Source organism: Tyto alba, unplaced genomic scaffold (assembly GCF_018691265.1).
Source record: "Tyto alba isolate M040663 unplaced genomic scaffold, T.alba_DEE_v4.0 Super-Scaffold_3, whole genome shotgun sequence".
Classification (NCBI taxonomy): Eukaryota; Metazoa; Chordata; class Aves; order Strigiformes; family Tytonidae; genus Tyto; species Tyto alba.
Window position 1 is genome coordinate 3,310,232 of NW_024881304.1, and position 14,016 is coordinate 3,324,247.

At 38.5% G+C, this 14,016-nt stretch overlaps 1 protein-coding gene across 3 annotated transcripts in view; it reads right to left on the bottom strand.

Annotated features, from left to right (window-relative positions):
* Positions 1-14,016, bottom strand: part of POC1A (POC1 centriolar protein A) — a 68,718-nt gene that overhangs the window by 50,094 nt on the left and 4,608 nt on the right. For all 3 annotated transcript variants that reach the window (XM_042799692.1, XM_042799690.1, XM_042799691.1), the window contains exons 3-6: positions 11,085-11,256; positions 7,777-7,956; positions 6,528-6,635; positions 5,053-5,168 (exon numbers count right to left, since the gene is read on the bottom strand). In XM_042799692.1, the coding sequence (XP_042655626.1) occupies positions 5,053-5,168; positions 6,528-6,635; positions 7,777-7,956; positions 11,085-11,245 (565 nt within the window). In that variant the 5' untranslated portion in view covers positions 11,246-11,256. The remainder of the gene's footprint in view (positions 1-5,052; positions 5,169-6,527; positions 6,636-7,776; positions 7,957-11,084; positions 11,257-14,016) is intronic.

Below are 14,016 nucleotides of genomic sequence, written 5' to 3' on the forward strand. Positions count from 1 at the left end.
TTATTGAAAGTAAAAAGGAAGCTTTGCCAATTATTCTGGGAGAGTTAAGGCTACAAAAGCTTCCAGTGTAGCCCTAAAATGTAACTGTATGTGCAAGCAAGCTACATGATTCTGTGAGCGCTGGACATTGACATATTTTACTACCATGGAGCTGCTGTTCACTTCCAAGTCATTCTAGAATAAAATCTATACACTGGTACATTACGGAGAAGACTGAAATTACAAAAGAAACTCAGAAGATGGGTAGTAAACAGAATGCAATGTCAACTCTAACTGAGACCAAGTTTAAAAGAAACTAGGAAAGAAGAACCAGCAACTTGAAAATGGTCCAGTATAAGCATTATTTCTCCAGATATCCAATTTATTTCACCAAAAATTTAAAACAAATGAACAGCCAAACTATCAAGAGTGTGAACTTCCAATAAAACAATGCTTCCTGCATGAAGATGAAGCCTAAGAGTTAATTTGGAAAGAGCTGAAGAAAAACGCTCTAGGAAAAAAGTCAAACTGCAGTTAAGTTCAATGTAACATTAAAAATCTACCTAATGCAGGGCTTCTCTTTGCCCCTCCCCGAACTTTTACAAAACAGGCTATTGAACATATTTATTTATAAGAACATGCAGTACTTTACATATGCACAGCTTTCTGAGCATATGTGACATTACAGAATATTAGGACTATGCTTGAAGGGGGGGTTAACTATCCAATTATATATACCATGTGCCCTCCAAATGTTCTGGTATCTCAAATCAACTACTACTAATGCATCTCCCACAACTCAATCATATTCCTTTGAGAGTCTACTGTCCATTTAAAATCCAAACTGCATATTAAAAAAAACTCAAAATACAATTTTTAAGATACTAGAACCAAATATTTTTGCAGATGTGGATTTGAAGCAGAATCTGAAATAACTTTGCTCAATTATAAAACAGAATGCATCTATTTCTGAAACTCTCAGGAACACTAGATACCTCAGCTTAAGTTCTGAGAACATAACTCCTCTTGACCTGGCCCTTAAAAACACAGAAGAAAACCTTAACTCCCAGAAAACTTATAAACAGTTATTCTTGCTGGTGAATACTGCTCTATCACACAGCTCAATCTTCCTCTACCCTGACCCCAGACCTGTATTACAATATGTATTAAAGGAGGAAAAGTCTATGTGGAGCTTTTGCTCCTGAAAGAGTGCTAAATACATTTCCCCTTTGAAAATTCTCTTCCAAGTGATTTGTAATATTCCTCACCCCATTAGTATCTATATTCAGATAAAGGCAAACATGTTTTGTCAACAAAGGCAAGTCCCAAAAGGAGTCACACCAGAAACAGATGAAGTTAATGATATATCCTCCACCTCCAAGTTCCAGACAGTGAATAAAGTATTTCCAGCTTCAGCAAAAAAACCTTTTCTTTCCATCATGAAATCACACAGACTGTGGCTGTGTAAGCTGTTGCAGCTTCTGCACTCAAGGAGTTCTTGGCTGTCATAAGCTCAGAGAAAACTTCATCTCTCTTCTACCAAACCAGCTCATACCTCCCACAAGACCATTCACAACACTTCTCCAAAAACTTAACAACACATTCTGCAACCTCACTTGATTTCATGTTGCAAACAATAAAGCTGGTGCAGCACAAGGTGGCATCTCCCAGTGACTTGCTGCTACAAGCCTATTCTTCTGCTGGACAAGCCCTAGAAAAGTAATGGCTGAGATATAGTAGGGAGTTAACAACTAAAACCGAGTTATGACAGTGACTGAACATAATTGTTCCAACTCTAACAATACTACTTTTATGCAATCTGTAAATGCAACAACTTAGTAACCACTAGTGAGAAGATAAATTAGGTTGGACTTGACAGAGCCACAGTTGCTAGAGAATAGATAACCACCATTCAGCCCTATCTGGACTGTATAAAAATACCAACTGTTTTTCAGATAGCAGTAATAAAAAAAGAAGTTAGAGTTGTTTCCCCAGACTTGCAACAGAGGTGCCGTGAACACAGCTTTGCACGGGGGAAAAAAAGTCAGGCAATAAACACTGGCCATTTTTGTAGTGAGATTATCTGCTGTACAAAAAAGTTAGTGCCAAGTACAGTACTGAATAAAGCATCCGTCTGTTCTCCTGTACAGTAAACGTGACCAGAGCATACTTTACTTTGCTAAAAAAACACACACAGCATACAAAAGGTTTCGCAGTTTGTTCTCTACTTCCAACTTTCATTTGTAAATGTCACAGTTGGAACAAGTCCTGGCAACAAGCGCAACACTGCCGAAAGACTAATCAGTTTTGGAAAACAATCCAACTTCAGCACACAAGAGCCTGCAGCAGTGCTACTTATCTATTAACTCCTCGATGCAACTCAATCTTTAAAATGGATTCCCTCGAAATCAGGCGGCACAAGCACGTTGGGAAGGCAGACATGCCCTCTAGTGGGACTGAGGTGGAGGCTCTGCATGAAACAGCCACAAAACTAAACCCAATTTAGCCAGAAGGCTTGCCTAGGAGCTCTCCAAAAAGCGGGACTTAAACACATCTCCAGAACGTGTTACAAGCATGTTTGCAGCCACAGGTGCATGAAGCGACTGCATACAGCTACCACAATTTTAGGTTTCCTTTGGCTTTTATGACTTTTTCTAGTTCAAAGTTTAATACAAAAATTATGACTTACACAGTATCTGTTAAAACTAACACTCATAACAGGAAATGGGTGTCAGACTAAAATGCCATTCAGTAAGGGTAAGATACCAGGGAAATATATGATTTCAAGACAAAAAATAAACCTGGCAGCCAAACCTGAATCACATTTGATTTGAACAATTTAATAGCAGTAAGTGGAAGACAGGAAGAGCTGATTCTTGAGCCAAGTTATACTGTGGCTGGAAACATGCACTGCAGATCTTGCCACTGTTGAAAAGCTGATAAAGTAGGTTAAAGGACAATCTGACACTGTTCAAGTATTTAAACACACTATATATTTTAGCAACAAGATTTCAGAAGGGCATTTCCAAGTTTTGATAGGAGCCATACGTTAACAATACTTATTACACAAATAATCACATTTCAGTATTCATTGCTGTAATTGTGCCAGCTCAATACCTACAAATTGGAACAAGTCAAAATGTTTGATTTCCATCAAATTTTCTTAACTATCAGAGAACTGGGAATGATTGTGAGTCCATAAGAATAACTGAAGAAATAAATAAATTGCGTTATATGACATTTCATGGAGCTAAGGCAGATTTACAGTTGAAAAAGCTCAAAGAGTACTTGACTTGACTACACAGGGAGAATGTACTTGAAAGGACCACCCCACAAGACAGGAATAAAACACAGTGAAGTAAGCTGATGCTAGAAATATGATTTTTTTTTTTCTACCCAAGAAAAAAACCTTGTTCCAATGACAGCAGTGTCACCATCAGTGCTTAATAGTCAGATCAGATGATCATTATAGTATTTCCATCTCTGTGCAAAGAGAACAGCCCTCTATATACAACAGAATTACAAATGCATTCAAAAGTTTGCAGACTTTTTCTACTACACAGCAACCTCTTTTTGGGGAGCTTTTATTTACTTTTTTTTAATGGAACTAAGTCATTTCATAATATTAATAGCTTCTCTGCAGACAATCTGCATTTGCTTTAGTTAACTCCCATTGCTCTTACCTACCAGAAGGTGTCCATCTTCCTTCATAGCAACCTGTGAAATACTAACTGAAGAACTCCACTCCTTTAACATCGCTACACTTTCTCTGCCTTTCTGTATCAAGGGAAACTAGAGAACTTGCACTGAGAGCCTGCAAATTCTTTCATCACCACATGATTAAAGGGATACACAATCAAAAGCACTTTAAAAAAAAATTTCTAGTTACATAAAGCCAGGAGGACCAACAGCTTTAATTCAGAACCCAGTTTTTGTCTCTTAACTTGCAAGGTTAGGAAGAATCAACTGAAGCTATTTTACTACTCTGCCTTTTCTGCCTGGCATACAGCTGTGAGGCTGTCACAGCAGGAACAGGCAGTATCTGATGTGAATGGCAGAAAGAACAATACACCAAGTTCCAGACCTATATCTCTGATGTGCTTTACTAGCGTGCCAGAATCAGTCTTCATGAAAAGCTAACAAAATTAAGTTTAATAAACTATGGAAACAAAGCACTGGAAACAGTGCTTGAGAATGTATGGATTTACAAAATACTACAGCAGCCCTAAAAATTGTTAATAGTAAAGGAAAGAAGAGCCATTTTAGGCTCAAGAAACTAATATGCACAAAACACGATGATCAAACTCAAAGAAGCTTGCAAGGATGGGAAAACCCCCTCTTCCTACTCAGTTCCAAATGGCAGCACTAATCAGAATCAGTTTGGCAAGACGAGGTAATGGTAAGACATGTCATTTGGTAGGTAAGAGGTAGGGTGGAGATTTAGACTCCTAAATATAAAAGCTAGCTACTTCAAGGACAAGTCAACTTGGACAAGTCTTAACAAGGTCAAAGCTAATTCTAGAAGCTGAAAACCAAATCGATACAGCAGAAGGAACTGTAAACATGGATCATGGTATAGAATTGTAATTGGTTAATTCTGTTTTTCCCCTCTTTTGTTAATTTTTCCTAATTTTCTCATGAAGAACTTAACCTTCTGCTTTGCTGGAATACATCCTACTCTTGCTATAGGCTTATTCAGCGGCAAAGGCCACATCCTTTTTACTGCACATCATCTCCTCAAGAACAGTGAACATGAGCCAAGTGGCATCGCAGATAACACCTACGTGCACCTGCAGCACAGGGCAGTTTGAGCACCAGAGCTTTTTTGATTTTTGATGGCGGGCAGAGGAGGAGAAATCAGAACAGAGGTGTTTCTCACCAATACACAAGAATCAGTCTTGGAGCTAACGCAAAGCAAAGAATGATGTTTGGTGAAAAAATGCTTCCACTGGCAGGCCTAACCCAGTGTCTTTCTGGAAAAATCAGCAGACGATGGAGAAACAGTCCTTGAACTTCAGAGCCAGTCAATATCAATACGAGGAAAGGCCCGACTTTTCTAAAAGCTTAACTTGCCTTGATAATGTTGAAGAAGTCTATTCATCCTAACGTCCCACACCTTCACTGTGTTATCTGTACCAGCTGCAGCAATGCACGTACCACTGGGATGAAAATCCACATGATTCACAAACCTGTAAATTGCAGTTAAATCCAACTGTTTACATACAACTCTTGCTACAGATCAAAATGGTCTTTCAAGAAGGGAAGCTTTATCATGAGGCACTGATCTCTACGAAAAGGAAGAAATAACCTGAAAATTTGTATTGCTAAATTTCTCAAGACCTTGCTTATAACCCCAAGTAGACTGCAGGATTATATCTAAGTATACCATGTTCAACATTTTGTATTACAGGTATAGGAGCTGTAGTTACAAGCCTCCTAAAATCTGATGGATCCAACTGTCACAACATTTTCAACTGTTCATTTAATGTTTGCATAATATATGTCTTCCATTAAATTCACAGGAGTTCTAGAGTAGCGTGTACAAGACCGAACACGCATTTTACTACTGTCACGCTTAATTAATTTTAACATGGAACTTACTGAATTTGTGCCTGAAATCATACATTGCCACTTGGAAGGTAGCAAGGCTGAAACCAAGTTCCTTTCTGGACCTGTATGCAATCAGTTTTTATACTAAACACAAATACAGTAAAACTTTCAGTGAAGAGCATCTTGTAACTCTTCACCCAATCCACCCAATAAATTGGATAAAATTAATTATTCTTTAAGTATTCTTGTAACAAATGCTGAGGAAATTGAGGTATTTCAATAGGTTGTTTGGAGAAGTTCTGTTCTTAAGAGCACCAGAAAAAAATAATACTGTCTGAATTTCCCTTAATATCACTGTATATTACCTAGAAAGAACACAGCTTGTACTTAAAAATTCAATGCAGCAAGAAATTAGGCAGATTCCAGTCTCACTTCTTTAAGAACTTATTTCGTGTTTCTATACAAATTAACTTTTGCTGTGGCTCAATCTCCATAAAAAAAGAAAAATCCCAATTCAACAGCTGTTTTTCTGAATACAAAGCATTTTTGGTAATAACCTTATTCAAAAATTTGAAGATGAAACAAAGCATCCAAGTACCAATCTGCTAGTACACTTTTGCTCTTTTAGTTTATTTCAACTCTGAGCAAACCAAAAAAGCTTCACATATCTAGAAAATTAAATAAAGAATTTAAGCATCTCCAAAAATAAGCAAGCATAAAGAAACTAAGGCTTGACGTGTTGGGCAGTTATGAAAACATAATCCTCAAGGTTTCAATCTGGAGAAGTCATAAAAAGGTCAAAGTAATTCTGGAAGCTCTTTTTGCATCTTGTCCTCTGCTGGCTGCTTTTGTAATAGGTGCTAAAGAATTTTTAAGTAGAAATGGTTGCCAGGACAAGGACCTCTGACTGCAATCACAAAACCAGGTGTACATTCCCCAGGCATCTCTACTTCAGAAATCACAAGAAGGCTGGTCCTCATGCACCACAAGGTACTTACCCTCCATGCTCACAGAAGGAATGTATGCATTCTCTGCTGGTTTTATCCCACAGTTTGACAGTTTTATCATCACTGGCTGACACTATCAATCGTCCATCAGGAGAGAATCTAAGATAAGAGTTATAGCAATTAGGAAATGTCCCCAAAAGGTGTATGAGGTCAACTGGATTTGTCCAGCTGTCAAGGTATGCTGGTAAACACATTTTGCTCTTCAAGAAGTCACAATGGCATCACTGAGACTCAAAATCCAATTACTCTAAATTGAGGGAAAAACAAAGCAAGTCATAAGTCCTCAAACTATCCCTAATTCCACAAGCACAAAATAACCCTCAGGAAAATCTTGAGATTGACTTAAATTCAGACAAGTAGGACAGGAGATCTTCAGTGTATCTCAAGTTGTTTCTCTATCCTAATTCAAAATATTTCCTACCTTTGTCACAAGCATTCAGAGCAATACAATTACTCCCAAGATAAAAGCTGCAGCAGGAAAAGCTTGATCATTCAAGTGCCTGAGGAGAATATATTAAGCTCCTATCTCAAAATTTCATATACAAGACAGCTCAATATCTCTCTTCAGACATATACCTTTTACAGGATCAGGACTTGAGTCCTTAACTAGAGAACCTCATCATCATGCACACTGGAAAAATATTATTTCTGCTCTACTATGGGCATCTATAGTACTACCAGCCACTGTCACCACCACATTCAAGAACTATAATCAACTTTTCACCTACAGAGAAACTGTGGCTTTTTTCTAGATGCATATATACATAAAAACTCCTCAGAACAACCGAGATAAATAACTGAAAACCAAATCCGAGACAGTTACCAGGAAATCATGTTCTGATTATGACAGCACTTTCAGCATTTTGGAAGGAGCACAGGTGATTATTTTTTAACTAGAAGCATGGCAAGTTTAAAAGTAACTAAGCTGAAATAACAATATAAATCTCTCATTTTGCTTCTGTTAGCAACCTTAAGATGCAGAAGTCTCCATACCAGGCAAAAGCAAAACACAGAACAAATCACTAAGTAGTTAAGTCTGTGCTTGACAAAGATCACTGAAAAAACACAAAGTAGGTACACAACTATTACCCGAAAGGATCTCTCTGCAGGTTAGCAATATATTTCACTCACTAGACACACTTGCATCATCCTGAATAGAAACATGTTACACAAGACCATGATACTCAGTCTCTGCTTTGAGGGATAAATCCCCATCTCTTTGTCAGAAAGCCATACTCACCTGGCACAGCGAACCCAGTTTATGTGTTGACTAAGTGAGAATAGAAACTTCTGTCTGTGAACCGTCCACACTTTGACTGTTTTGTCATCAGAAGCTGTAACTAAGGACTGGCCATCGCTGGAGAAATGAACACTTCTTACAGTTGCCGTATGAGCCTTGAACACAGTAGATTCTCCCTTGCTACACAGAAGGGAAGAGCATTTTAAAATTGCACAACAGGACAGCAAAGCCGTCATGTACCTGAAAACACAAAGCTTCTGTATGCTGAGCAGTGCTATTAACCACCACTTCTGTGGGAACTGCATGTGCTTACATTTGGAAGAAAACGTTGATCAATCCCAAACTCACGCTTCATGAGCTATACAGTACATTGCTAAAACAAGTTGTTCCAGTTCAATACTGGAGCCAAGTCCAACAAGAAACAACCCATTTCCTATAAAGGGTCAAAAATGCTATTGCTCATTTGTGCAACCATTTAAAACAACATTTACGGAAACATCAATATAGAAGAGGATGCTGAGATTCTGTACTGTTACCAGGTCCTTTGCTGCAAGGCAGGTGAGGAGGGAGGTACATGTTTTCCCAGTTCATCTAGACAGAGCCAAGCAGGAAACTACCTCACAAATGCTCCTGTAATGGCTCACACTCCAGCCAAAAGCTTCTGATGCAGCATCACACATGAAATAATTGAATTCAGCATGCCTGACGTTGTGCAACTTTGAGCAAGCTACCATTAACTCAGCCAGACAAGGCAAAAGACAAGGTATTGTTCTTCTTTACCCATAATTTCCAAATAAATGCAAGAGGCATTCTTCTGGTAAATGAATGCAAAGCATATTTAGAGATCCAAAGTACAACATATTTAGAGACCCAACAGGTATATGTACTCTTGGTCCAAAATACACCTCCTGCATATACTGTACTACCAGGAGCTTCATATTCACAGACAGAAGAAAACAGACAGACAGACACGGTGGTTTGCTTCCTTCTCCATTAGCAGGCTTTATACTGAGGCTGAGGACTACTAAAACTGTAAAGGCCAAAAAAATCAAAATAGTACATACCTTCCAGCAACACTCCCTCCCTCCTTAGAAAAGGTCAGAGCTGCCTAGTTTTATTTAATCCTTTTATCTACCAGAAGGCAAGGAATAGTAAACGTTACTTTTAAGGAAAGTTTTCTTTCTGTCCAAAACCACAGAATATCCCCAAACCTGATAAGAACTCATGTAGAAATAGGAAACTACAAAATTCTGTCAGCACAGTTTATTCAAAAAAAAAAAAAAAAATAAATAAATAAAAAAAAAAATCCCAAATACTGAAATCCACACACCAGGGTAGAATTAACTCCTTCAGTAACGTGTCACCCTTGAAAAGCGATTCTTTGGAAATAAAGTCCTGGCCCACAGACTACAGCAGAGCTTCTCCCTCCCCTTTTAATGGCCGTGCAAAACTGGCAAGCTGAAGATCTCAAACCTGATCTGATATCAACATATTCTTTTGGTTATATTTAGAGAAGGTAAAATGACAAAAAATACTAAATAAACACAAATTAAAGGTGTCATACACCAAGGTATTTACAACCAGCCTAACAGTAACAACTCCCTTTCCACACTGGCCCTTTTCTGACATGACAGAGGTGCAGTTTACACCACAGAGCTCACATACCTAAGCAACAAAAATAGAATCACTCAAGACAAGTTCATTTCTCTCATCACATCCCAGTCCTTTGTTAAAATGTATACGATAACTTCTGAGAAAGCTAACAAGTTTGCGCCATAATTTATTTCAGCATTCCATATTAGCAGCACAGCTCTGAAGACAGCTAAGTCACACTATCAGTCTCTTTCTTTATAGGAGACTGATGTACTGCAAGGTTAAATTTTAATCATAGTCCATCTTGTGCCTTTTTATAATATATATAACATGTCATTGTGATCACTCCTTCCAGGAAAGCTTACCTAAACTGAAATAATTAAAATAGAATTTACAATCCACAATTTACAGTGAAATATACTCAGATTTAAGATATTTAAAAGCACCCTTATCACAGATTTTAAAAAGTCCCTTTCAGAACCTATCAGTTCCATGGCAGAGATTACTCATGGCTTAATAGATCACCACATAAAGCTTCCAATGGGTAATCATAACCAAAAGAAGTCATCAAAAATAAACAACGAGAAATGCTTTCCCAGGTTCCTGAAGTGACATGTTTATTTTAAAGCTGGGGTGTGTTTTATGTTTGGTTTTGTTCTTTTTAAAATCCTTTTTATTTGCCACCACAATCATCAGGTCTGCTTCTGGGCACAATCCTTTAGTCTTCAATAGCAGCAATTTACAAGCTCACAAGCAAAGGAACCTCTGACACCTTCTTATACGCCTGTCCATTCAGAAAAAAAGCAATCCCACTGTTTAGTGTGGGAACCAAGAGACTAGAGGCAACACTGACAGTTGCTTTTCTACATACCGGCTGCAAAAAGCTTCTTATTACTTGCAGCAAGTCTTCAAGCAGAAGCTCTTCAGCATTCTGCTTATGGTATGTTACAATTAAGTGCTCCTTGCTGAAGACCTATCACTTAAAACAATGAATTGCAGAGTAAGACAGTAGAAGTTGAGGTCTCTCAACCAATGATTATCAAGGGTTAATGAGTTAAAGCAAACCCTCTACTCTGAAATGGAAACTTCATAATTAGGCTAAAAGGTACTGAAAGTAAATTTTTATTAATCAAATACAAGCTCACAAAAAAGTCAATACATAATCCAAAGTACTCTTGCATTAGTAATATATCATCATTTACTGTCAGTGGAACACAGAGTTACTAGCTTTAGAACAAGAAAAAAAGATTAAAGGTATCTAACCATTTTGTGGACTGCAGCAAGCCTGCAAGCTAGTAACCTTCACCCAGCTCACAGAACAGGTATCTCCATCACTAAACGTTAACTTGTATTTCAGCATCTTGCTTAACACTGGCAGAGAAGCAAAAGATTGATTTGCCAGAAAGACAGACAGACCAGGTGAAAAAAGGGAAGAAAAACTGAACAGGTCACCACTGATGAGTTACATTAGTGACCTGTTATATTAGCATAGGAAGTTAATACTGACTTTAAGCTTTGCAAAAGATTTTAGTTTTGTTTCCAATGCAATTTCAAGACCAAATTACCTCCCCTCTGTTAGAGCTGTGACACAAAATAGTTCTTTCCCTCAAACAGATTCCAGTCTCATAGCTGGAGATCTGCTATCAAGAAGCAAGGAGAAATGCCAAACCATAGTTAAGACACAAGAAAAAAGATAGAAGGGAATAAATACTTACACACTGGGAACCCATAAACGGACTGTTTTGTCCCTAGAGCCTGAAGCCACCAGGTGACCAGAAGGTGAAAACTGAACACACATAACTGCATCTTTGTGGCCCACAAAGCGATAGGCTCTCATCTGAGGTCTCATACTCCAGATCATCAGGCACGAATCCATCGAGCCACTTGCTGAAATAAAAAGGAAAGACAAAACCACACAAACCGAAACTTGCATTAGTTATTTTCCAATTACCCCAAAACTACATTTCACACTCAGTTCACCAGCACAGCTTCCAGTAATCTCGAGTACATTGTCCTTGAAGCTTCACCAATGTATTGTATACTGTATACTTTATTAGTAATTCAAACTAAGTCAGTCATGCATTGTCTCGGACTGACAATTTACTTCCAAGAGTCAGGATGTGCAACAGCTGCAGAGGCAAAAGCCACACAAGTTGCAAAACTTCTTCCAAATAAATACACACTAAGGAAACACATAGAAGGTCTGTGAATTAAGGTTCTCTCATCACTTTTTTATTGGGAAGCAGAGGCAGCTATCAGCTGCAAGAGGTTAAATATCAAGTAACACACTACAGATTAAGCAGAGAAGCCCTGTGAGTTGGTCACTTAAAGGCAACCCAGCTACATCTCCATCCAACACCTCTCCCTTGTTGCAAAAGTTGATCAAAGTCAGCTCAGCTGTTCTTAACAATATATGACAAATACAAGCTTGCAACATGATTAGAGCAGTCTTCAGTTCACTATTAGTAGGAAAGGCCAGCAGGACTTGGTGGTAGTCATGAGAGGTTTTAAGGAACTGTGGAGGAAGACAGGGTCCCTCCATCTACTCACACTCACTTTTCCACTCATGTCCACTTCTATACTCACCTGTGGGAATGATAAAAAAAAAAAAAAAAACACACCAACCAACAACTACCACAACTTGCCTTTACTCTTGGGCTTCTAAGGAAGGGGTGAAAGAGAGTAAAGGCATGTTCCAGAGACAAGAAGGAAGAGAGACAGCTGGAGGGAAACCCCAGGGAGCAAAGACTACTTATGGGAAGGTGACCATTCCCCAGGACTGACCCTGCTTTTTCAAGATCTCCCTTGGCAGTGAAAGCAAAGGATCACTTAAGTAGAAGGCAGAATTCAGGTGCACATGCTACATCCACTGAAAGCATAACTGACAACTCATCTCCATAACACTGGACTTCATACAAGCTACATCCCACTCCCTTACTGACAGGAGGTACATCAGTCCCTGCCAAGAATACCAGGCAACAGGCTTCCCAAACACAAGAGTAAATTCCACTTCAGTCTAAAACTTCCCTTTCCAGGTCCCATCATCAACTCAGCACAGTGAAAACTGAAGAGCTGCTCATCCCCTAAAGCCCACCACACTGCATGAAGTCTGTAGCACTGGGACCCTAATGGTTCATAGAAGAGCAAACATATGCCCGTGGCAACTTAAAGTCTCAAACAATGACAGTGAAAATACCCCTTCAAATCAATTTTAATGCCTAAATAACAGAAAACTTTGTAGATTTTCCACAGGGAAATACAGAACATACACATCTTAGCCTGCTAACAAATTCAAGTTGCATCTGTGTCTCTACCCAAGTGTCACGATCTCCAGGGAGATCTTAAAATTCCTAGAAAAAAAAGGGCAGTTTGATGGTACATTCTGACATAGAGTATCATAATTACAAGACTTCAGTTCATTAGTGTTATGGCAGTATACCAAATAGATTTTGATGGAAATTCTATTCTATTTCACAGTCATTTCAGCACAAAAAAAAATAGTCATCTCTTTCTGCTATTGATTTGGGATTAATACATTACCATTTCAAACAGGATCATTCATTATGCATGTCCCCTATGGGGAAACAAAAAACTTTACCTATTTGTCAGTTCAATTGTTGGGTTTTTTTGTTTTTGTATTCATACAGCCAACACTTTTCCTTAGGGATATGAAAATTTAAGGGCAGACAACTGTGTAAAAGTAGATTGAGCACACAGCCTAGTGTCAAGAGATTTGAACATCAGACATAACTACACTAAGTCACTGTCTAGCAAGGATATTAAGTTGCAATATCACAGCTTCCCCAGGACTGATGTTAAATTTAAGGAAAATAATGCTCTGACATCTCAATAAAGCACTTCAGTATGATACTGCTTTACTGCTTATGTGAAACTTGTTGGCAGTAACTATTATCCTTACTGGGTTGGGCAAGTAACCTAATGGAATAAAAAGACTGAGTCCTCTAGGTTTGGTTGTTTTATTTGGAGGGCAAGGTTCAGGGAAGGGGATGAATGGGGAAAAGAACTTTGAAATCTTATTAAGACTCAACTACACACAACTGATCCAACAATACCTAAAAAATAAAAATTCTTAGAATTTGTTTCCTTTCTTACCTGATCTCATTTACTAGAAATATCAAGAGCAACTACTTCACGGCCTAGATGGAGGCAGCAAAGGCCCTCATACCACTTCCAAAAGGCAAAAGCAACGCTAATTACATTCAGAGTACCCTTGCTAAACAGAGATCTGCACTGACTGGATAGTTTTAGAGATACACAAACAGAATCACGGAGACAGAACTGAGCGAACTCTTGCTCTGCAATCAAAGACGCAGGAAGTGGAAATCAAAAGATTGCAGACAACAATAAAAAGAGCAGCAAGGAGAGAAAGCGTCCAAAATAAATTTGATTCATTTTCATTTCCTTGCAGCTTCCAATCTGTTGAGTAGGTTGCAAGACCCAGAACAGGAATGTTACCCGCTAGACTGCTGCACTTCTGTTTACTCATCTCTACTGCACCCACCCCAGGTATGCTGCCTCAAACCATCATTTCTGCCTGATAAAGCAATGTTCACCATGCCACACAGACTGAACAGCCACTTCACTAAGAGCCAAACCCCCTCCTGGTTACTACTCAATGCACATGCA